Source organism: Salvelinus namaycush, chromosome 4 (assembly GCF_016432855.1).
Source record: "Salvelinus namaycush isolate Seneca chromosome 4, SaNama_1.0, whole genome shotgun sequence".
NCBI classification, from domain to species: domain Eukaryota; kingdom Metazoa; phylum Chordata; class Actinopteri; order Salmoniformes; family Salmonidae; genus Salvelinus; species Salvelinus namaycush.
Genome location: NC_052310.1, coordinates 46,965,814 through 46,991,651, shown reverse-complemented (window position 1 = coordinate 46,991,651; position 25,838 = coordinate 46,965,814). Strand labels below are relative to the sequence as shown.

Sequence of the window (25,838 nt, the reverse complement as noted above, 5' to 3'; positions counted from 1 at the left end):
CAACAATGGCATACTCGTTTTGACCAGACAGCATAGATGGGTTACACATACAGAGAGGCGCTGTTTCGTTCGCTTGGATGCTTTCTCTGGTGAGATACATTCAGCCTCTGGCGAATTGAAGGACATTTTCTTGGTCATTTTTTGTGGGTAAGCCTGGCTTCCCTTGGCTAACATGAATACACACCACTGCAGCCTGTGGCATATTAATTGAAACTTATTGTTTCCAGGCCTATATAACCTGTAATTTATGACACTTGCCTAAATACTAGGCCCTATAAATTCAATGCTCTGATTCAGATTGCCATTTGTAGGCCTATGTCTAAAAGTGTTCATTCCTTGTCACAGTAATATCTGAATACACTCATAGTTCTACTTCAAAATATACTAGATAAAGAAAGTGTCATGTAGAAACATGTAGGTCTAAAGTTATATAAACTATGTAGCCGTAGCGAAATACTTGGCCAGGCCTAGTAGCCTAAACGAATGTTTAATAGTTGTACGTAGAGATATATAGCTACATCCATATACTCTGTAACTGTGAAGTTGACTGAGCTGCCTGTACAGTCTCATTGGGACTAGGCAGATGTTTTGAAATGTGGCAAGGAGGAATTTCTCCCACTTCCACATTGCTTCCCCAGCATGGAAAACTGCACAGCTACATGCAGGAGTAATTCAATCAGCACCCGGAAATCGTATTAAGAGGTCTCAAACGTTTCCAAGGAGATGGAATGAAAAACATAAATATTTACTGTGTCACACTTGAGAATTAAATAAAAGTACAGCATTCATGGTGTTAGTGCGGCAAGAAGGCAGTGGCATCAACTCTGCAACTCTTGATTAACATTGATTGGAAAAAAAGTGTGGCTTCACACCAGTGCCAGCACACATGTTGCCTGTTGACGATGAAAAAATGATGAACCTACTTTACATTTCATGTTACCCATATTCTTAAAGTGTATGTCTTCTGTGACTCAAGAGACACAGACCATGTGTCTATGGCAATGGGCGTCCTAAAACAGGACAATCTTGTCCTGTAAGGGCTTGTGTGGGTGGGGTTGACTTTTGCCTGCACCCAAACCAGTCCTTTTTGGTAGGATTGCTTACGCCTGCCCTATAAATAGCTTGGCATGCCAGGTGGCTGTTGAAAGAGGATGACATGCTCCAAGCTGATGAATGAAACTCCTCTGTTCAACAAAATGTATAATTTAGGCCTCAAATTCCTGGAGCCAGTTTAATGACTGCTGCCTTAACATTGTGCATGCTTTAGTTCCATTAACAGCACCAGCGCTCCAGATGTGTTCCTGTTCACAGCCTCGTAAACTAACAAACTAACCACTATCAAACCCTCAGCACAGGGTGACAGGATCACAATCACATAGCAGATGCATAAACATTTGCATGGAAATTATCACTTCTATTCATCCAGAAGGAACTAAGGTGCTTTCCACAGATGCAATTGGAGGATTATTTGAATGGTGTTTTGCAACTGCATTAGCAGCATACCCTGACAGTAAGGAATGCTGTGTGGAAAAGTTGACTGAAATACTCTCATGACTTGACTTCCATTAACAGGATTGTACTACCTCCCAGTCTCCATATTTGTGACTGCGTCTCTTAACAACAGCACCTGTGCAAGGGAGTGGACTTTATGTACTGTAGCTTCGGAAAGTATTTCGACCCATTGACTTTTTCCACATTCTGTTACGTTACACCCTTATTCTAAAATTAAATAGTCCCCCCCCCCCCCCAGAAATATACACCCAATACCCGATAATGACAAAGCAAAAACAGTTTGCTAATTTATATTTAAAAAAAATTATAATGAAATATTACATATACATAAGTATTCAGACTCTTTACTCAGTTCTTTGTTGAAGCACCTTTGGCTGCGATTACAGCATAAATTCTTATTGGATATGACACTACAAGCTTGGCACACCTGTATTTGGGGAATTTCTCCCATAATTCTCTGCAGATCCTCTCAAGCTCTGTCAGGTTGGATGGGGAGCATTGCTGCACAGCTATTTTCAGGTCTCTCCAGAGATGTTCCATGGGGTTCAAGTACGGGCTCTGGCTGGGCCACTCAAGGACATTCAGAGACTTGTCCCGAAGCCACTCCTGCGTTGTCTTGGCTGTGTGCTTAGGGTCGTTGTCCTGTTGGAAGGTGAAACTTCGCCCCAGTCTGAGGACCTGAGCGCTCTGGAGCAGGTTTTCATCAAAGATCTCTCTGTACTTTGCTCCGTTCAGCTTTGCCTCGATCCTGACTAGTCTCCCAATCCCTGTCGCTGAAAAACATCCCCACAGCATGATGCTGCCACCACCATGCTTAACCATAGGGATGGTGCCAGGTTTCCTCCAGACATGACGCTTGGCATTCAGGCCAAATAGTTCCATCTTGGTTTCATCAGACCAGATAATATTGTTTCTTATGGTCTGAGAGTCTTTCGGCGGGCTGTCATGTGCCGTTTACTGAGGAGTGGCTTCCGTCTGGCCACTTTACCATAAAAGGCCTGATTGATGGAGTGATGCAGAGATGGTTGTCCTTCTGGAAGGTTCTCCCATCTCCACAGAGGAACTCTAGAGCTCTGTCAGAGTGATCATCGGGTTCTTGGTCAAATCAAATGAAATGTTCTTTGTCACATGCGCCGAATACAACAGGTGTAGACCTTAAAGTGAAATGCTTACTTACAAGCCCTTAACCAACAATGCAGTTTAAAGAAAAACCCTAAAAAAGTATGAGATAAGAATAACAAATAATTAAAAAGCAGCAGTAAATAAGAATAGCGGGGCTATATACAGGTGGTACTGATACAGAGTCAATGTGTCAATGTGCGGGGGCACTGGTGTCGAGGTAATTATGTACATGTAGGTAGAATTATTAAAGTGGCTATGCATAGATAATAACAGAGAGTAACAGTAGCGTGGGGGGGGAATGCAAATAGTGTGGGTAGCCATTTGATTAGCTGTTCAGGTGTCTTATGGCTTGAGGGTAGAAGCTGTTAAGAAGCCTCTTGGATCTAGACTTGGCGCTCTGGTAGTGCTTGCTGTGCGGTAGCAGAGAGAACAGTCTTGACTAGGGTGGCTGGAGTCTTTGACAATTTTTAGGGCCTTTGTCTGACACGCCTGGTATAGAGGTCCTGGATGGCAGGAAGCTTGGCCCCGGTGATGTACTGGGCCGTACACACTACCCTGGCTTGCGGTTGGAGGCCGAGCAGTTGCCATTCCAGGCAGTCATCTCCCTGACCAAGGCCCTTCTCCCTCGATTGCTCAGTTTGTCTGGGCTGCCAGCTCTAGGAAGAGTCTTGGTGGTTCCAAACTTCTTCCATTTAAGAATGATGGAGGCCAATGTGTTCTTGGGGACCTTCAATGCTGCAAACATTTTTTGGTACCTTTCCCCAGATCTGTGCCTCGACACAAGGCTGTCTCAGCGCTCTACGGACAATTCCTTAGAACTCACGGCTTGGTTTTTGCTCTGACATGCACTGTCAACTGTGTGACCTTTTATAGACAGGTGTGTGCCTTTCTAAATCATGTCCAATCAATTGAATTTACCACAGGTGGACTCCAATCAAGTTGTAGAAACATCTCAAGAATGATCAATGGAAACAGGATGCACCTGATCTCAATTTTCAAATCTCATAGCAAAGGGTCTGAATACTTATGTAAATAAGGTATGTTTTTCTTTTGTAATAAATAATCTGGGGTGCAGAACAAAGACATTGTTTCTGTGCCAGCCAAAGAGCCATTTGAAGACACCTTAGATGCTGTCTCTTCTGAGACAGTGTAAAATATGACGATATTGATCAGAGTGAAGAGTCAATAAGCATCTTGTTTCATGGGAAAAAGTTGTGTAAAGGAATACAATATAAGCATATATACATATATAAGCATTTCGCTGCACCTACTACACATCTGCTAAACTGTGTACGAGACCAATAAACTTTGATTTGATATTCTATGATGATGCGCATCCAGGCAGGGTATTCAGTACTTGTAAATTTCCAGGCAGTAATTCTTGTAACACGTTTATTCAACAGCATGCCTCACATCGACTGCTTCTATTGGGCCACATGCCCAGATTCCAATTAGAGGTTGAGTTTGACCGTTATTAATGACAGAGTTACGACAGGAAATCATGTTACTTTCTTTGAACCATGTCTGTGTATTCATTACGAGCTGGTTGTTATGGTGGATTACAAAACTGAGGACTTTTGTGAATGAAAAATGTTGACATACAATACCGTTCAAAAGTTGGGTCACTTAGAAATGTCCTTGTTTTTGAAAGAAAGCTCATTTTGTGGCCATTAACCTAACATTGATCAGAAATACAGTGTAGACATTGTTAATGTTGTAAATGACTATTGTAGCTGGAAACGGCTGATTTTGAATGGAATATCTACATAGGCCCATTATCAGCAACTATCACTCCTGTGTTCCAATAGCACGTTGTGTTAGCTAATCCAAGTTTATCATTTTAAAAGGCCAAGTGATCATTAAAAAAACCTTTTGCAATTATATTAGCACAGCTGAAAACTGTTGTGCTGATTTAAATGAGCAATAAAACTGGCCTTCTTTAGACTAGTTGAGTATCTGGAGCATCAGCATGTGTGTTCGATTACAGGCTAGTTATATTTTTGGATTCATCAACCCAAAACATGACATTATCTGAATATTGGACTTTTTATAAAACTGGTTTTGATTCTGCATGGTTTAACATCACATAATACCAGAGGCTCTTGAATTAATGTGAAATCGTTTTTAGTAATTTTTTGTGTAGGAATGTGACCAGACAGCTTGGGTCAGTGTGTCAAATTTGATGTGATAAGTAACAAGGTTCTGCTGATTAGAGGACAAGGCTTGATGCATTTCTAATGCTGAGAAATTCCCCCCTCTGCTGTGTCTATCATATTTAGTGGCATTAACCCGCACATTTCCTCGTGACAGTTGTAAACTCAGCAAAAAAAAGAAACATCCCTTTTTCAGGACCCTGTATTTCAAAGATCATTTGTAAAAATACAAAATAACTTTGAAAAAGACCAAAAGAAAGATGCCCAGGGTCCTTGCTCATCTGCGTGAACGTGCCTTAGGCATGCTGCAAGGAGACATGAGGACTGCAGATGTGGCCAGGGCAATAAATTGCAATGTCCGTACTGTGAGACGCCTAAGACAGCGCTACAGGGAGACATGACGGACAGCGGATCGTCCTCACAGTGGCAGTCAACGTGTAACAACACCTGCACAGGATCGGTACATCCGAACACCACACCTGCGGGACAGGTACAGGATGGCAACAACTGCCCGGGTTACACCAGGAACGCACAATCCCTCCATCAGTGCTCAGACTGTCTGCAATAGGCTGAGAGAGGCTGGACTAAGGGCTTGTAGGCCTGTTGTAAGGCAGGTCCTCACCAGACATCAGCAGCAACAACGTCGCCTATGGGCACAAACCTACCGTCGCTAGACCAGACAGGACTGGCAAAAAGTGCTCTTCACTGATGAGTCGTGGTTATGTCTCACCAGGGGTGATGGTCGGATTCACGTTTATCGTCAAAGGAAGGAGCGTTACACCGAGGCCTGTACTCTGGAGCGGGATCGATTTGGAGGTGGAGGGTCCGTCATGGTCTGGGGCGGTGTGTCACAGCATCATAGGACTGAGCTTGTTGTCATTGCAGGCAATCTCTACGCTGTGTATTACAGGGAAGACATCCTCCTCCCTCATGTGGTACCCTTCCTGCAGGCTCATCCTGACATGACCCTCCAGCATGACAATGCCACCAGCCATACTGCTCGTTCTGTGCGTGATTTCCTGCAAGACAGGAATGTCAGTGTTCTGCCATGGCCAGCGAAGAGCCCGGATCTCAATCCCATTGAGCACGTCTGGGACCTGTTGGATCGGAGGGTGAGGGCTAGGGCCATTCCCCCCAGAAATGTCCGGGAACTTACACCATTCTTCCACCAAGGCACGTGCAACATCTCACAGCAAGAACTGGCAAATCTGGTGCAGTCCGTGAGGAGATGCACTGCAGTACTTAATGCAGTTGGTGGCCACACCAGGTACTGACTGTAACTTTTGATTTGACCCCCCCTTTGTTCAGGGACACATTATTCAATTTCTGTTAGTCACATGTCTGTGGAACTTGTTCAGTTTATGTCTCCGTTGTTGAGTCTTGCTATGTTCATACAAATATTTACACATGTTAAGTTTGCTGAAAATAACAGAGGGAGGACATTTTTTTTTTTTTGCTGAGTTTACCTTCTAAGCTTTGTGAAAGAACATCAGGGTATAGTGATATGGTAATGCCAGAAAGAGTGAACGGTTACATAATAAAAGGTGAAGGAATTTTACATTGCAGGTTGGATTCTCATTGCAGAATTTAGATGTCTGGGATCTGATACAATGTGGAGAAAAGGGAATGAAAGTGGAAAAATGTCAATGTGCAAGACAAATAACATTTATTTATTTGGTGGAATACTGATTGTTGGTGTTGTCCTTTCTCAAAAACATTTCACAAAAAGGAAATTTTTAATTGAGGAATAAGTCCATAAAAACAACATTTCAGAATGCTGTTTTGCTCGAGGGCAAAAGTCAGTGTAGTCGTTTGAAGATTATTGCGGTCACACTGTTGCCAGTCTTGCCACCAAACTGGAAGTGGGGTGTTGGTAGCTCTTTCACAAAATCAAACCCTGCAAGTCAAAGACAATAAGTTTATGAGCAGCAAGCATAGAGTTAACACCTTGCTGTGTTAGCATTGCTTTTCAAGCTGTGAAACTCCCTCAAAACCCTTGCACTAGACTACGGTTTTGTGTGGGTTTTTAAGCAACTATCATTCACCATCTGTGGTGCATCTTCAAAGCCAGTAGAGAGAAGCTGTCATTTTGACAGATGATGTTCACATGGCCTTGGTCCCAAAAGCATCTCCCCAGCTCTTACTCATGCTGAAGGGTGACAGCAAATGGAAGCTTGCCTAAATACTGGCTAAACAAGGCTGCTTTTGTTATAACCTGACGTTTGACCAGAGAGCTGTCTTGGTTGTGGCATTATATCAACATTTTAATAATAGGCCAGACACCGAAATTAACCACCCAAACAAAGATTTTACAAGTCCAACAGACTGCCCTACTCCCTGCAGATAATACTTAACTTGCTATTGAGCATTCAAAATGATCATCATAATGGCATAAAAGATGCCAGAAACAATCAAGGTTACTGATGAGAACTGACTTTGCATTTAGGAAACAAACAGATATTTAGGTTATCATTATGTTGACTGTGGGATGGAGGCGTCCTGAAAAGTGTAATCCAATGGTGCACTCATAACATTCCAGGAGTGTCTCCGATGGTTCACTCACCTTGGTTGAACATCTGTAGTAGCTGTTCCTTAGTCCAGTTGCAGGAAGTGATGACGAATAGCCCCTCCTCCTTCAGTGCCCCTCTCAGGGATTGGATGTAACATGCTTTTCCCTCCTCAGTGTTCTCTGGGTTCAGGCTTATGGCGTCAAATGTGCCCTTGTCGATGCATACGTCAAAGCCGCGCAACTCTCCAGAGCAGCTCAAGAAGTCCACCTCCTAGTATGATGCAAAAGGCACAGTGAGTGAGTTGATATCAGTATATGCTTGAATCATATTTACATTTATATACAATAGCCTGGTACTCCAGATGTGTTGAGCTACATTATGGCTTTATGAGAGAGCCTGTACACCAAGTCTATAATTTTTCAAACTCTTTAGCATTAAACAACTGATAGTGCCTTTAGAAAGTATTCATACCCCGTGACGACTTCAACATTTTGTTGTTACAGCCTGAATTCAAAATGGATTAAATAGATTTTTTTCATCACCCACCAACACACACACAAATACCCCATAATGACAAAGTGAAAACATATTTCATAAATTGTATATAAATTGGGAAAAATGTAATAGAGAAATCTCTCATTTACATAAGTATTGACAACCCTAAGTCAATACATGTTAGAATCACATTGGGCAGCCATTACAGCTGAGTCTTTCTGGATAAGTCTCTAAGAGCTTTGCACACCTGGATTGTACAATATTTGCACATTATTCTTTTAAAAATTCAAGCTCTGTCAAGTTGGTTGTTGATCACTGCTAGACAGCCATTTTCAAGTCTTGCCATAGATTTTCAAGCCAATTTAAGTCAAAACTGTAACTAGGCTACTCAGGAACATTCAATGTCCTCTTGGTAAGCAACTCCAGTGTATATTTGGCCTTGTGTTTTACGTTATTGTCCTGGTGAATGGTGGATTTGTCCCCCAGTGTCTGCTGGAAAGGAGACTAAAACAGGTTTTCCTCTAGGACTTTGCCTGTGCTCTATTCCCTAGTTCTTGCCTATGACAAACATACACATAATATGATGCAGCCCCCACCATTATTGAAAATATGAAGAGTGGTACTCAGTGATGTGTTGGATTTGCCCCAAACATAAGGGTCTGCTTCCAGGACATAAAGTTATTTTCTTTGCCACATTTTTTTGCAGTTTTACTTTAGTGACATATTCTGTACAGGCTTCCTTCTTTTTGCCCTGTCATTTAGGTTAGTATTGTGGAGTAACTACAATGTTGTTTATCCGTCCTCAGTTCTCCTATCACAACCATTAAACTCTAACTCTTTTAAAGTCACCATTGGCGGTTTCCTTCCTCTCTGGCAACTGAGTTATGAAGGACACCTGTATATTTGTAGTGACTGGGTGTATTGAAACACCATCCGAAGTATAATTAATAACTTCACCATGCTCAAAGGGATATTCAATGTCTGCTTTCTTATCTACCAATAGGTGCCCTTCTTTGCAAGGCATTGGAAAACCTCCCTGGTCTTTCAGGTTGAATCTGTGTTTGAAATCCACTGCTCGACTGAGGGACCTTACAGATAATTGTATGTGTGGGGTACAGAGATGAGGAAGTCATAAATAAATCATGTTAAAACTATTATTGCACACAGAGTGAGTCCATGTAACGTATTATTTCACTTGTTAAGCTAATTGTACTCCTGAACTTATTTAGGCTTGCCATAACAAAGCGGTTGAATACTTATTGACAAGACATTTCAGCATTTATTTTTTAATTAATTTGTAAAAATGTCTAAAACCATCATTCCACTTTCATATTATGGGGTATTGTGTGTAGGCCAGTGACACTAAATCTCAATTTAATCCATTTTAAATTCAGGCTGTAACACAACAAAATGTGGAAACAGTCCAGGGGTATGAATACTTTCTGAAGGCACTGCATATAAGGGACTTTCAGCATCAATATTTGGCTTTAATATCTGTTGAACTTGAGTAACCACGTGACAGAGGCTAATATCTGTGAAAAATTAGAGCACTTTTGCCCCTGTGGTCAAATCTGACCACTGCTGAGGACCTACCACCAATGAAAGACCTCTTATCCTTATAGGCCATGGAACACTAGACCTCTGGGGTGAGCCAATCAGCCACACACTCACCACCACCTAAGGGTCACCTTATTGGCATTTTATGAGGGGGTTAGCAGTGATTCAGTGTTGAGAGAAATCTGTATGTACATTGGAATGGCTCCGTTCGTTTTGGACGGATGCGGCCATAAACCTCAGTGATGTGATTTAGGCCAGAGGTGGGAGGGCAAGGCTTTAAAACAGTGGAAAAACAACACATCCAAATGGTGACAGAGGTGGGATTGTCCCAGGCAGACACTAACTAGATGGTACACTCCAGGCTAGTCACTCACTCACACACACTTTGTCTTCTACTGCTCTGGGGGTATGGACCATGATGCTATCATACCATCTGATATACACACCCACCGCTACCCATTCAGGAATGCTGCCAGACTCAGGTCAATATTGACTTCAACAGCAAGCACCCTGACTAAGTACAGTATACAGTACACAGCTCCAGAGCATTGATCCCTCTAGCCCACAGAGAGAAACATGAGATAGAAAGTTGAGTGAAGTTCAATCCCTTTACTGTGGCAATTGTGATCGACCCAACGCAATGTCAGCCACTTTCAATACAAACACCCCAAAACAAAACTAACTATGCAAGACTTATTAGTATGCAAACCTAACTACGCAATAGATTTTGTTGTAGGCAGAACGCATCGGAGTAGATTGCCGTGCGGCATAACCAATCAGAGCTGCAGTAGGCTTATATGCAAATAAGCCATTGCCATATATGGATCTGTGCCATTTACTATGAACTGGACTGTTTACAGCAATACACTAAGTAGTCAACAGCCAGATGGTAGCATCATTTGTCTGATTCTCCATAATAATGTTATGGGAATAATAATGCATTATATTTTGTAAAGTGGTTTCTTGCATCAAACAACATTGTCAATCACCTCCTTGCCCTGCATGTATTGTTTAAGTCTCATGGAACGTAGGCCTACATCGAACACCACACATTGGCTGCTACTGTAGGCTTAATGGGGCGACAGGTAGCCTAGTGGTTAGAGCATTGGACTAATAACCGAAAGGATGCAAGATCGAATCCCTGAGCTGACAAGGTAAAAAACTGTCGTTCTGCCCCTGAAAAAGACAGTTAACCCACTGTTCCTAGGCCGTCATTGAAAATAAGAATTTGTTTTAAAAAAATGATAAAACAGCTATTTCCATGTTAAAATGTTATGGGAAGTATTATCTCCATTGTTTTTAATGTTAGGCCACTCTGGTAGGACTACATTATGATCAAATAGCCACAGTAGCCTACTTGGCCACTTAAAACTAATTTAAAGCGGGTACAGCCTCAGTGTTCACAGTAAACAAGGCTGGAAGTTGCACAGAACTTTCACAACGTTGAAGTTTGCTTTCAGCAGACCTGAAATTAGCTCAGTGGCATTTTTTTTTAGAGGGAACATTGCTCCACAGGAAGGTGTACAGTAAGATATTATACTATGCATTTGTGTGTATGGGGGAGGAAACCTCACTCATCCCTAGGTACGGTATCGTATGGCTGAGCGGCATTTAAAATCTGTTTTTCTTGCACGTGTTCCTGCAGATGTGTTAAATCCCATCAGTTCTCCCAGGCACAAGGTGGCTGAATCCAAATCCGGGCGGAGTCCCATTACTTTTAACACCCCCCGCTACCCCTCCACCATGCAAGGTAAACACAGGAGTTTCCCCTTATGGCAGCAGCCCTAGGCTAGGGGATACGGTGCGCTGAAAGCTAGTTTGTGTCACTGGCAGTTGAAGATTTCATGCAGAGCTAAGCATCAATGGCTGGGTTTGTCCGTGGCCTGGGGTCCATCCAAGAGACCCTCAGTCCTAAACATAATATTACTGGGATGGAGTAAGGGGATGTTGATAAATGTTGGAAATGGAAATTTTTATATTCCAGTCCTGCACGTGGCATTATACCATTACAGTATGCTTAAATCATAATTTTTTTGAACAATAAGGTTTTTTATTCATGAAATGGTCATTCTGACAGACATGTCACATATACAGTTGAAGTCAGAAGTTTACATACACCTTAGCCAAATACATTTAAACTCCAGTTTTTCACAATTGCTGACATTTAATCCTCATAAAAATTCCCTGTCTTAGGTCAGTTAGGATCAACACTTTATTTTAAGAATGTGAAATGTCAGAATAATAGTAGAGAGAATGACATTTTTCATCACATTCCCAGTGGGTAAGAAGTTTACATACCAAATACTAATTTAGTGTAGCATTGCCTTTAAATTGTTTAACTTGGGTCAAATGTTTTGGATATTCTTCCACAAGCTTCCCACAATAAGTTGGGTGAATTTTTGCACATTCCTCCTGACAGAGCTGGTGTAACTGAGTCAGGTTTGTAGGACCCTTGCTCGCACACGCTTTTTCAGTTCTGCCCACAAATGTTCTATAGGGTTGAGGTCAGGGCTTGGTGATGGCCACTCCAATACGTTGACTTTGTTTTCCGTAAGCCATTGGGCCACAACTTTGGAAGTAGGCTTGGGGTCATTGTCCATTTGGAAGACCCATTTGCGACCAAGCTATAACTTCCTGACTGAGGTCTTGAGATGTTGCTTCAATATATCCACATAATTTTCCTCCCTAATGCTGCCATCTATTTTGTGAAGTGCACCAGTCCCTCCTGCAGCAAAGCACCCCCACAACATGATGCTGCCACCCCCGTGCTTCACGGTTGGGATGGTGGTCTTCGGCTTGCAAGCATCCCCCCTTTTCTTCCAAACATAACGATGGTCATTATGACCAAACAGTTCTATTTTTGTTTCATCAGACCAGAGGACATTTCTCCAAAAAGTACAATCTTTGTCCCCATGTGCAGTTGCAAACCGTAGCTTTTTTGTAATGGCAGTTTTGGAGCAGTGACTTCTTCCTTGCTGAGCGGCCTTTCAGGTGACGTTGATATAGGACTTGTTTTACTGTGGATATAGATAATTTTGAACCTGTTTCCTCCAGCATCTTCACAAGGTCCTTTGCTGTTGTTCTGGGATTGATTTGCACTTTTCGCACCAAAGTACGTTCATCTCTAGGAGACAGAACGCGTCTCCTTCCTGAGCGGTATGACGGCTGCGTGGTCCCATGGTGTTTATACTTGTGTGCTATTGTTTGTACAGATGAACGTCTACCTTCAGGCATTTGGAAATTGCTCCCAAGGATGAACCAGACTTGTGGAGGTCTACAATTATTTTCTGTGGTCTTTGCTGATTTCTTTTGATTTTCCCATGATGTCAAGCAAAGAGGCACTGAGTTTGAAGGTAGGCCTTGAAATACATCCATAGGTACACCTCCAATTGACTCAAATGATGTCACTTAGCCTATCAGAAGCTTCTAAAGCCATGATATCATTTTCTGGAATTTTCTAAGCTGTTTAAAGGCACAGTCAACTTAGTGTATGTAAACATCTGACCCACTGGAATTGTGATACAGTGAATGATAAGTGAAATAATCTGTCTGTAAACAATTGTTGGAAAAATTACTTGTGTCATGCACAAAGTAGATGTCCTAACCGACTTGCCAAAACTATAGTTTGTTAACAAGAAATGTGTGGAGTGGTTGAAAAAGACACCAACCTATCTGTTTGTAAACTTCTGACTTCAACTGTATGCAGTCCACCACACCTATTTTTCTTCCAAAGCATTAGCGACCAATATAATGTTATTAATTTATTAAAATATGACTGTATAATGAATAGGTATGAGGTATAGACATACTGTATGGAGGTGTGTGTTGGTGTCTGTGCATAGATCTCACAATATAATCAAATAGTGCCACTAACTGTTAAGTATACCATCTGATGTAACCATGTGTCCCATGCACATAACAATTGCTGGTATACACATGACCAAAACACTGGCTATTTATTGTTTTGCAAAAGAGAAATAGGTACTCTCCCTTATCACTTGTGTATTAACAAAAACCGCTCAACTCCATTACTGTGCACTGCAATTACAAAGCTATTAAGCCTGCTAATGTACTGTGCAACAGCAGATACTATGCTGTTACTGTAGTGTTACTGTAGCGATTATAATTTCCACACACACACACACACACACACACACACACACACACACACACACACACACACACACACACACACACACACACACACACACACACACACACACACACACACAGTTAGGGCTTACCTTGACTTCCACATTAGAAAAGTCTTCTGTCTGCAGTACACTTCTTGCAAGTTTAACAGAGGCAGCAGAATAATCTATTCCTGTGAGATTTGTGTATCCACTTTTGGCCTAGAGAAGAAAAAATAATCTAAATGCATAAAGAACATGAATAGTCATGCAAAGGCAAAAATTATTGACATAGGTGAAGAAAGTATTTAATCTAATGTTGTCCTACACTGAGTGTACAAAACATTCCTAATATTGAGTTGCACCCCCTTTTAACCTCAGAACAGCCTCAATTCGTCAGGGCATGGACTCTACAAGGTGTTGAACGCATTCCACAGGGATGCTGGCCCAACTGTTGAGCGTGACAAACCCAGCAGAGTTGCATTTTTTGACAAACTCACCCTCTGAATGGCACACATACACAATCCATGTCTCAATTGTCTCAAGGCTTAAAAGTTTTTCTTTAACCCGTCTCCTCCCCTTCATCTACACTGATTGAAGTGAATTTAACAAGTGACATCAATAAGGGATCATAGATGTCACCTGGATTCACCTGGTCAGTCTGTCATGGAAAGAGCAGGTGCTCTTAATGTTTTGTACATTCAGTATATGCTACAGGTGTAGGCCTAATATGCATTTTTACAGCATAGTAATTCCACACCTTTCCATTTTTTTCAAAGCCTACCAGTTCTACTAAGAGGACACCATTCCCTGTGCCAATATCAAGTATAGCAGCATCTTCTGGGATTTCCTCTTTTTCCATCCACCGCAGCACACGGTCCATACTTTCTTCTCCAAACCTTGGGAAATAGATATGGGGCACAGTGCAGCACAATGTGTCCTTGGTTGCTGTATATTGTAGTAGGTGGTTCACTGGGGCAAAGTGTTACAGGCAAATTAACATTCCACCCATAGACATTAATTCCACCTCCCCAATCCATTGCAATTGAAAGTTGATATAGGGCTGCAGATCCATGTACACTACAACCAGAATTATCTTTACCATATCTCACCGACGTCCCCAATGTCTTTAAACGTCTGCAATTCCCTCTGGTACGCATCATCCCAGCTAAAAAATAAATGAAAATAATGTAACTCGCAAGGTACAGAAAGATACAAAGTTTCAATAAATAGTGGAGTAAAACAGCTCGTGTGGCGTAGTGCCTTAATGATTTTTGGACCGTATGGGCTAATAAATACAAAAAATACAAACGTAACATTAGCAATTATGCTGGGCAAGGAGAACAGTGATGTGTCATTTGGAACACTCACTATTCTTTTGTTCCGAGCTTCGAGGGTGTAAAATCATCTTTGACCAAGTCCTCATTGATTTTTGAGGTGTTTGGACAGCCACGCGTGCATTCAATGGATTCCATACCAGATAGATAGCTAGCTTCTTGTTGTATAAACCAAAGTAGCTAACGCGGACAGGAAGCAAGCATCAAAACGTGTTGATCTACTTTAATGTGCACATATTCTGTATGTTTTAAATAAGAGGAATACTGTAGCTAGTTAGGCAACGTAAATTAAGCGATATGCGTTATCGTTTATAATAATGCACAGACAGATACGTGTCCCATTATGTTTATGACGCCCAGAGGAGCGAGCGTGCAACCAAAGAGTTGTATAAGTAACTCAAGATAGACCATGGTAGGCAGAACAAGCAAGGATGTGGGCAGAGCCAAGTACGAGCTAGCGAGATCCTATTGACGCGTTCTAGCATGTATTTAGATTTTTCCGTTAGGGAACGCCTACTCTGTGAAGTACGTGTGTGCACTGACTCAATTCGCCCTTGCACTCCTTCTCAACCATGCCATTTAAAGGGTAAAGTCTACAAAACGTAGTCCACTATTCGTAACACGTTTTAGTTTTTGAAACAAACTGTATGGAGATCAAATGTTTAATCGATGAGAAAATTTGCAGAATGTCGGCCAAAATCCATCTCGCTCCAATTTCTCCTACTACCAGCCACTGGCCTTCCTCTCATCACCATATTTGGTGGTGAGTGGAAACGCCAACCGGATGCTTCATATTTATACATCCGGTGAAACATCTAGGGGGTGCTATCATTGAGTTATAGATGGGATGTTTCCATCATGGCGGCATCCATTTCGGGATATACTTTTAGTTCTGTGTGTTATCACAGCGCTAACAGCAACTCTGATCATGTAAGTACAGGAAACATTTAATTAATTGGGAGAGAGTGCATACATTTGTTTAGTTACAACTTGGATATATATTTGAATGTTATTGTCTGAAATGAAGTCAGTGGATTTCCCAGTGTCATCTTCCTGTTGCTAGCTAGCTGCAAACTAAGCGCAATCACTTACATAGCGAGACATTTGCTAGCTAACGTTATTTGGCTAGCCTGCTATGCTATCTATGTCAACCCAACTGACTTCCGTGGTGTCGACTGTATATATAATATATATATGTTTGACAATGCAACATTGATGTAGCTATAACTAGTTGGTTGATTTAACTATATTTGAAAAATGTCAATTGCATCACCTTCTGCACATCAAACACTAAAAATGAACTAGTTAGATTCTGGTCGTGTCATCATCAGACAGGTAGAGCAAGCTAGCTGTCTAGATTGTTTCCGCGTTATCTACTGTAGCCAGTTAGCCGGTTATGCTAGCCAGTTAGCCTGTCATGTTAAATGATCTAACTAATGTTAACTGGCCAAAAATGTAGCTCCATATTTATTGCTATGTAATTGTTTGTTGTATTGTTTTTTGTAAAGTAATTTATTCTAGCACTGTTACCACATAGTTAGCAAGCTAGCTAGTTGGACAACTAGGAAGTGAATTGATCAAATAAATCAGCATGCATTCAAGTCACACAAGTTTTTGTTTACCATTAGAAGACTGGATTGACACCTGTCAGCAAACTGAGTTGTGTGTCGATGCTGCCTAATGTTTCACCTGACATTTGACACATGACTTGTTTTGACAATATGTAGTGAGAGCTTGAAGAGTGTCAGGCCTCAAAGTGCTGTTTGAGTGTTTATTATTAGTAATTGTCTTCTGCCCAATATATTCATTGTTTCTCTATCTAGGCCTATTTTATAATTATAAACAACTTTTTGATCCTACAGGAGGGATTCCTTTTAGGAGAAGTTAGGCATGAGGAAACTGTCAGCATCAGTGATACACAGATCAGCAGTTCTGAACTACTCCAAGTAGTAGGTAAGGCCTTGGGTAGCCAACTCAAGGAAACCAACCTATTTGTTTCCAGGCTTGTCTTGGTGGATTATATGCTCCATGCTACTGTGGAATTCTGTCAAACTGGACTGGCAGGTTTCAGATCAAAAGGAGTGTCTTTTGTTTTTTCTGTTTATAGTGGAAGACCTTTACCGCAGCTGTTAAATATGTTATGTAGCTAGTAATGTATTTTTGTATGCAATATTACTGTAGGCTGTCTAAAGTCTTACAATTTGTAGTCATCTCAACATTTTATAGCGGTAGGATTTTATATATATATATATATATTTTATTTTTAACGTTTTAGTCATTTAGCAGACACTCTTATCCAGAACGACTTACAGTTTTGAGTCCATACATATTCATACTGGACCCCTTTGGGAGTCGAACCCAGTTGCAAGCACCATGCTCTACCAACTGAGCTACACAGGATGACATTAGACTAACACTATATGATGGAGTTTAATAACCATACATTTGCTGTGTTCTTTTTTTAAAAACAGAAGTCCACAATCATGAACCTTGTGCACAGTTATTTAGGTAAGATATTATATTATTTAAAATTAGATGGAATTTGTTGTCCTTTTCATATGGCTGCAATCCCGGTAACGGGATTGATATGACAACAGCCAGTGAAAGTGCAGGGCGCCAAATTCAAACAACAGAAATCTCATAATTAAAATTCCTCAAACATACATGTGTCTTACACCATTTTAAAGGTAATCTTGTTGTTAATCCCACCAAAGTGTCCGATTTCAAATAGGCTTTTCAGCAAAAGCACCACAAACGATTATGTTAGGTCACCACCAACTCAAAGAAAAATTCAGCCATTTTCTCAGCCAAAGAGAGGAGCCACAAATAGCACAAATATAGATAAAATGAATCACTAACCTTTGATGATCTTCATCAGATGACACTCATAGGACTTCATGTTACACAATACATGCATGTTTTGTTTGATAAAGTAAATATTTATATAAAAGAATCTGAGTTTACATTGGCGCGTTACATTCACTAGTTCCAAAAACATCCGGTGATAGTGCATAGCCACATCGTTTCAACAGAAATACTCATCATAAATGTAGATGATAATACAAGTTATACACAAGGAGAGGTATATCTATAATTCCATAATGCAACTGCTGTGTCAGATTTCAAAAAAACTTTACGGAAAAAGAAAACCATGCAATAATCTGAGACGGAGCTCAGAACAATAGTAAAATTAGCCGCCATGTTGGAGTCAACAGAAACCAGAAAATACATGATAAATGTTTCCTTACCTTTGATGAACTTCATCAGAATGCAGTCCTAGGAATCCCAGGTCCACAATAAATGCTTGATTTGTTCGATAATGTCCGTTGTTTATGTCCAATTAGCTACTTTGGTTAGCGCGTTTGATAAACAATTCCAAAGTCACAAATCGCGTCCACTATAACGTGACGAAATGTCCAAAAGTTCCGTAACAGTCAGTAGAAACATGTCAAACGATGTATTGAATCAATCTTAAGAATGTTGTTAACATACATCTTGAATAACGTTCCAATCGGAGAATTACATTGACTTCAGTTGAGCGATGGAACGGAGCTGCCTCCCACGTGAACGCGCGTGGTCACCTCATGGCTTTGGTTACTCATTCCTGTCTCCTTCGGCCCCCCTTCACAGCAGAGTCTTCAGACAAAGTTCTATTGACTGTTGACATCTAGTGGAAGCCGTAGGCAAGTGAAAACTCATCCATATCTTGCTGTAATTTCAATGAGAGCTTGGTTGAAAAACTACCAGCCTCAGAAAAATTCCAAAGAGGAAGTGGAACTTCTCAGGTTTTTGGCTGCCATATGAGTTCTGTTATACTCACAGACATAATTCAAACAGTTTAAAAACTTCAGAGTGTTTTCTATCCAATACTAATAATAATATGCATATATTAGCAACTATGACTGAGGAGCAGGCCGTTTACTCTGGGCACCTCTGTGCACCTTTCATCCAAGCTACTCAATACTGCCCCTGCAGCCATAAGAAGTTAATGACATTTTGTGACATAACAAAAAGTAAAATGTTTTTTCCAACTGACTGCTTGGTTTATGTGCTAGTTATGGGCTTGAATATAATTAGATTAGTGATACATTTGATCAATTATTTATCCAATCTGAGATTAAGCTTTGTCTTGATCATGCCATCATGCACATTGTAGGTTAAATGCTGCACAGTACTTTCATTCAACAAATGAGGGATGTAATTGTCAGTGAACAGTAGGTGGCCCCACCCCACCATGAGTTTTGAGTAACAAATGCAGAGCTACTGTGAGGAAATTGACTTTTTGTCTGTATCTTTCCCCCACCAGCTTTTATGATTATGCTGGACAAGTCAATGAAGAGAGTCTTAACAGAATTCTTAAAGACAGACGGAAAGTGAGTATTTATTGTAATGTAGGTTTATTTGTATGAACATTTAGTGGTATTATTGGCCAGTAGTATTTAGCTTAAACACTGGCTGTGCATCTTTTAAATGACCATCTTGTACTTGACCCCCCCCCCCCCCCCCCCCCCCCCCGTGTAGAATGTCATCGGCTGGTACAGGTTCAGGAGGAACACGCAGCAGCAGATGTCATTCAGGGAACAGATCATCCATAAGCAGCTGACCCAGCTCCTGGGAGTGCCTGACCTAGTCTTCCTCCTCTTTAGCTTCATCTCCACAGCCAACAACTCCACACACGCGCTGGAGTATGTGCTGTTCAGACCCAACCGCAGGTAGGACTAGCAACACATAGCTATATGCACACAGTACCAAACAGCATGCACAAACAGGCTGGTGCATATGTTGGCGATGCTGAACAATCCACACACCTTTAAAGGGATTCTTAGGGATTTTGGCAATGAAGCCCTTTATAATCCACGCATTCAAACTGTACATTAAGTTAGCTGTTGAACCACCCTCCTCTGTGATTATTCACAGGCTATTGCTCACCCTGTGCTTGCAGGTCAGTGTATGTGAGAGTTGGATAAAAGCATAAATACCCAGTGGCACAGATACCACAGAGGTGGCAAACAGTAGTGGCCTCTCCTTTGAGACAAAATGGTTGCTAGTTGTGGAGGCTCCTCAGGTGCATAGGCATAATTTATTTTATTCCTTTATTTATTTTCAGGCACAATGTACAGCATGCCATTGCACCAGATTTGTCTGTTCTCCCTGGGCAGAAAACTTTTATTTATATATATTAAATCAGAGTTTAAATGTCCTACAGTATCAGACATCTTAAGAGTCAGAATGTCTTAATGTTCACATGACTGCTTTCCTTATAGAAGGACCGTTCAGATGCATCATACATAGATTAAACAACTATGTAAGGTCTAGCCATTCTATATCTAGGGTCAGATGGACAGCACAGTGGGAGGTCTGTCTGTAGGGATTCAAGGCGTGTGTGTTGGAATCAAGCTGGGGACTTAAATGCTACTCTGTCTGGCTCGAGGGCTCGGAGTGGGTTGGTGGAGGCCTGGTGGGATTGAGTGTGGGTGAAATTGGACATTAGCAGATTATTACGTCTTCTGAACTCCCAACTATATCCATTGGATCTGTGCATCAATCAAAGCAAAGTAGTAAACTGTTGCTGCCCTACATACAAGTTACAGGGCCCCAGCCATCAATGGGTTTAAGGGTATTTTGGGCTAGGCTGCCTGTAGTGCATCATCAGACTAACTCTCTGGTTCTACCCAGCAGGTACAACCAGAGGGTGACCCTCAGCATCCCAAACCTGGGCAACACCAGCCAGCAGGAATACAAGGTCTCCTCTGTCCCCAACACCTCACTCAACTACGCCAAGGTCATCAAAGAGCATGGGTGAGTGTCTCCCACATGTAGGCACTGTCAAGTTGTTTCTTTTTAATTATTGAGAATCTTGTTTGATGGAAATGGGATGTGTTGTATGTTTTGCAGGGCTGAATTTTTTGACAAAGACGGTGTGATGAAGGATATCAGAACAATTTTTCAAGTCTACGGTGCACTACAAGATAAAGTGCAAGTGAGTTGGCTGCCAGCAAATTTCCTATTCATACCATTCAATTGATACAATTCACATACTATACTTGCATAAACAGCAATGTGGTGCTTTGGTTGACACCATAGCTACAGTGCCTACAGAAAGTATTCAACCCCCCCCTGAACTTTTACACATTTTGTTGCATTACAAAGTGCGATTTTAAAATGAATGTAATTATTTTTACACAAAATACTCTGTCAAAAAATTTATGAAAAATAAAACCCTAATGTATCCTGATTTAGATAAGTATTCAACCCCGTGAGTCAATAGATGTTAAACACCTTTTGGCAGCAATTACAGCTGTGGGTCTTTTTGTGTTAGTCTAAGAGCTTTGCACACCTGGATTATACAATATTTCTTTTTAAAAATCTTCATGCTCTGTCAAGTTGGTTGTGGATCATTGCTAGACAGCCATTTTAAAGTTTTGCCATAGATTTTCAAGCCAATTTAAGTCAGAACTGTAACTAAGACACTCAGGAACATTCAATGTCATCTTGGTAAGTAACTCCAGTGTATATTTGGCCTTGTTTTAGGTTGTTGTCTTGCTGAAATGTGAATTTGTCTTCCAGTGTCGGGAAGCGGACTGAACTTGGTTTTCCTCTAGGATTTTGCCTGTGCTTAGCTCTATTGCGTTTCTGCTCATCCCCCAAAAATCTCCTTAGTCTTTGCCGATGACAAGTGTACCCATAACAAGATGCAGCCAGCCACCACCATGCTTGAACATATGAAGAGTGGTGGTACTTAGTGTTGTTGGATTTGCCCAAACTTCATGCTTTGTATTCAGAACAAAAGGTTAATTTTCTTTGGCACATTCTTTGCAGTATTCATTTAGTGCCTTCTTGCAAACATGATGAATGTTTTGGAATATCTTTTCAAATCCAATAACATTTTATTTGTCACATGCTTCGTAAACAACCGGTGTAGAATAACAGTGAAATGCTTACTTACGAATCCTTTTATCAATATATTTTTTTAAATAGTGACATGAGGAATAAGTACACAATGAATAACAATATAGAGTAAAAATAACATGGCTATATACAGGGAATAGCAGTACTGAGTATGCTGTACAGGCTTCCTTCTTTGTTTAAAAATTACTATTGGCCAACAGGAGGCTAAGCGGAGGACGGCTAATAATAATAGCCGGAACGGAGCCAGTGGAATGGCATCAAACACATGAAAACGATGATACCGTTCCGCCTATTCCGCTCCAGCCATTACCAGTGCCACCAATCTCCTGTGTATTGGCCTTATAGTGAAATCCCATAGCGGTTTCCTTCCTCTCCAGCAACTGAGTTAGGAAGGATGCCTGTATCTTTGTATTGACTGGGTGTATTGATACGCCCAAAGTGTAATAAATAACTTCACTATGCTCAAAGGGATATTCGGTGTCTGCTTTTATTTTTACCAATCTACCATTGGTGCCCTTTTTTGCGAGGCATTGAAAAACCTCCCTATTCTTTATGGTTGAACATCTGCTTGAAATTAACAACTCGACTGAGGGGCCTTACAGAATTCTATGTCTGGCGTACATTGATGGGGTAGTCATAACAAAAATCATGTAAACCACTATTGCACACAGCAAGTTATGTGATTTGTTAAGCAGATGTTTACTACTGAATTTAAGTCTTTCCATAACAAAGGCTTGAATACCTTTTTGACTCTCTTAGCTTTTCATTTTTAATTATTTTGTAAACATTTCTAAAAAATAAAATTCCTTCACATTTTGGATTATTGTGTGTAGATTAGTGACACAATCTAATACATATTGAATTTGGGCTGTAACAAAACTAAATGTGGAAAAATTCAACAGGTTGACTACTTTCTGAAGGCACATAGAAAAATAGTGATGATATGATTCTTGAATTGTTAGCTTTTTTCCTGTTTCAGTCTGTATGTGGAGAGGTTGAGCAGAGTGAACGTGTGAAAGAGAAAGTCCAGGAGGAGGTGAACAAACTCAAACAGCAAATTGTTCTCAGGAAACGAAAAACCACAGATGAAGAGAGAAGTATGTAACTTATTTGGGTTTGAATTTGGCTGCTCAAATTCATTCTCATGAAAAATGATTCCTGTATCAACTACCATCTTCCTGTAACTATATGTGGGGAGGTATTTTGCAATGTGGTATTGTGCAAAGAAAATGTTTTTTGTTGCTTATTGAACCCCTTCCCTTTTTTAAATATTAGCCTATTTGTCTCTTTCCGTCATTCAGGACTCCAGGAAGCGCAGAACCCTGAGCCACGTCCCACTCCTGAGGAGAACACAGAGCCCCCGGAGACCTCCCTCCTGTCCAGAGTGGCCTTCCACACCCCATCCACCCCCGAGCGGCCAGGTCCCTCCGCAAACCCTCCTGCCTACGCAGACCTCCTCTCCTTGCAGAACGACTCACTTCTCCCCTTCTCATCCTCCCCTACCAGTGCTGCGCTGCTCCCCCGGCCCCAGGCTGTGGGCTCCCCAGGCCACCCTTCTCCCAGCCCATTAGGTCTGGGCCGCAGTGCTGGCCCCAACCTTGCTCCTAGCCCTGGTACGCCCTACCTGGGAAACGGGGACGGATCCAGCTCTGACTCCCTGGACAGACAGGCCGCAGGGCAAGAGGATGATGATGACGACGAGGAGGAAGATGATGATGAGGACAGCAGCGAGTACGAGAACCTTGTGAGCGAGGTGGGGCAGTTGCCCTCAGTATCCGCCAGTGTGTTGCTGCAGGGCCGCCCAGCAGCTCTCAGTCCGGACGGCGACGCCTCAGTCCGTGGCTCACAGACCTAGTAGATGGGGACGTGGGGGGGAGGCTCAATTAACTGACACACCGGGATAGGAGGGCGTCCAAACCAATCAAAGATAATTCTTCTATATTACAGAGGAAGTGCCAGCCCTGAAAATAAAAGGCATGCGCAGGTGGGGTATTCCGCTGTGTATATCTGTTTGTCTTAGTTTGATCTCTATTCTGGGGGGGATGTCAAGCTTCATGGGGTTTTACTTTTCTGTCTAGCATGGAAAAGATAGTCCATTGGAGCCTGGCTCTCTTCGGTGGATGTGTTTTGATTTGGGGACGGAGGACGTTATAATGGAATAAACGCCAACCGGTTTGTCCGACCTCTCCGTATGGATAGACCCACTCCGCTTTTCCTGGATCATGCTGCGTCACATCTGCATCTCCAACTTTAAGCATCCAATTGTACCATTACCTCTTGCACTATTTTTGCTTTCTTTTAACAATTTAAGAAAATTGCGGCCTTCAAACCTTTTCTTTACTTTGTGAGACAGGCAAGTTTTTTTTGGGGGGGGGGGGGGGGGGGTGATTTGCTTATTACAAAAAAGAAGAGAGATGGTGGTAACTGCCAAAGTAATGGAAACACTTGAGAAAGTATATTCAAAGCAGGTGCTTCCACACAGGTGTGGAACCTGAGTTAAGAAATGATCATCCCATCATGCATAAGGGCATGTATAAAAATGCTTGGCAGGCCATTATTTTGGCTACTATAGCTATGCCACCAACCACAGGGCACGAGTGGTTACTGAATGGTTTGATGAGCATGAAAACAATGTAAACCATATTCCATTGCTGTCTGTCACCAGACCTCATCCCAATTGAACACTTATGGGAAATTCTGGAGCGGTGCCTGAGACAGCATTATTCACCACCATCCATGTCGCATCCCTCCCAAGTTCCAGACACTTGTAGAATCTATGCCAAGGTGCATTGAAGCTGTTCTGGCCCCAAAGCCCTATTAAGTCACTTTATGTTGGTGTGTCCTTTATTATTGTCAGTTATGTATGTAAACTATCATTTCGTTAGCCTGCACGGTTCTAGACACTCAACTTTGAACTGTCATTAGGATTTAATTTCCTTTTAACAAGCGATGTATTTTTATGAATCATGCGGTTGCCTATTTAGATGACGAAGAATAGTTTTTATTCAAAGTTTTCCTTTGCCACTACTATAATGGGTGCTTATATTATTTTTATGACAACGTTAATGTCACTCTGTCTCATTCTTCTATAATAACACTGAAACTGTATGCGCTTTGCTGCACTTAACAAATGTAGTTGATTTATTTTATTGTGCTTTACCAATGCAGTTCAGTTGTGCTACTTGAGTAGTATGCTTTGACCACCTGAGCAGAGCTAGCTCAGCTTTTGCGCATTGTATGGGGTCGACAGGGCGAAAACACAACTTACTGTAGCTTTACTAACCAGACAACTCTGCTGCATCAGAGCAAGCAGTAAACAAGAAACTGCTTCTACATAGATCTGTCTGCTTCTTCCACCTGTTGTCCTTGCACTGCTGGTTGCCTCCATTACTGCTGACACTGATTAGAATGGCTTCTCCCTAGGTAATTCTGATGGAAAGGTTCTCCCTGTAGTGTCTAAATGTGTTACAGCCTGGGAACAAGGCAACTCCTGCCTGTCTTGTCAAAACCAATAGACCTCACACACTCAAAGCTGGTTGGGCTAAATGTGTTGGACCTTTTAATAATGTGACAAATATGACCTCAATTCATAGTACAGTGCCTTCCATTTGGACAGTTACACTGGCTCGTAACTATACACACAACGCAAGCGACTGGAAAGAAGTGTGTTCCAATTGTGGTGAGAGGATCCTTTACCCTGCAGTGTTATCCTGCAGGGTAAAGGATCCCCTACATACTGGTCTTGACTAGAAGAAAAAAACACTGTCGTGGGAGGTTCTCTTCTGCACTTCTGTTCAATCAATCCAGTAAATGTCGAGGAGGAGTTAAGTGGGAGTTTCGCCTTGTTAATGTCCAAAAGGAGAAGTTGCATCACTTGCTCGCTTTCCATTTCCCCTGAAAACCGGAACATCCGGTTGTTGGGGACTCTGCAGAGGCTACTGTCACGTTGGATGGGTACTATTAGAAACCAACTTTGCAGTAGACTTTCTTCCTTGACCCTTCACAGAATCCCAATATTGCTGTTTGAAACTGGAATTACACTGAACAAAAATATAAATGTGAAGTGTTGGTCTGATGTTTCATAATAAGCTGAAATAAAAGATCCCAGACATT

At 41.5% G+C, this 25,838-nt stretch overlaps 2 protein-coding genes across 4 annotated transcripts; one reads left to right on the top strand and one right to left on the bottom strand.

Annotated features, from left to right (window-relative positions):
* Positions 1-6,430: 6,430 nt before the first annotated feature.
* eef1akmt2 (EEF1A lysine methyltransferase 2) lies at positions 6,431-15,232 on the bottom strand. 2 transcript variants are annotated; one of them, XM_038990553.1, is made up of 6 exons: positions 14,851-15,232; positions 14,582-14,647; positions 14,264-14,378; positions 13,594-13,701; positions 7,351-7,567; positions 6,431-6,684 (listed from the first exon to the last, which is right to left on the bottom strand). In XM_038990553.1, the coding sequence occupies exons 1-6, from the start codon at positions 14,952-14,954 to the stop codon at positions 6,587-6,589; spliced, it is 708 nt and encodes a 235-aa protein (XP_038846481.1). In that variant the 5' UTR covers positions 14,955-15,232; the 3' UTR covers positions 6,431-6,586. The 2 variants fall into 2 exon arrangements, with proteins under 2 accessions (XP_038846481.1, XP_038846480.1); XM_038990552.1 differs by having other exon boundaries at positions 14,264-14,451; positions 14,851-14,880.
* A 408-nt stretch (positions 15,233-15,640) lies between these two features.
* Positions 15,641-23,917, top strand: LOC120046569 (BRISC complex subunit Abraxas 2-like). 2 transcript variants are annotated; one of them, XM_038991916.1, is made up of 9 exons: positions 15,641-15,746; positions 16,679-16,769; positions 17,288-17,324; positions 19,123-19,189; positions 19,338-19,528; positions 20,496-20,615; positions 20,712-20,796; positions 22,705-22,822; positions 23,027-23,917. In XM_038991916.1, exons 1-9 carry the CDS (start codon positions 15,675-15,677, stop codon positions 23,578-23,580), a joined length of 1,335 nt encoding a protein of 444 aa, XP_038847844.1. In that variant the 5' UTR covers positions 15,641-15,674; the 3' UTR covers positions 23,581-23,917. The 2 variants fall into 2 exon arrangements, with proteins under 2 accessions (XP_038847844.1, XP_038847843.1); XM_038991915.1 differs by having other exon boundaries at positions 20,493-20,615.
* The last annotated feature ends 1,921 nt before the right edge of the window (positions 23,918-25,838 follow it).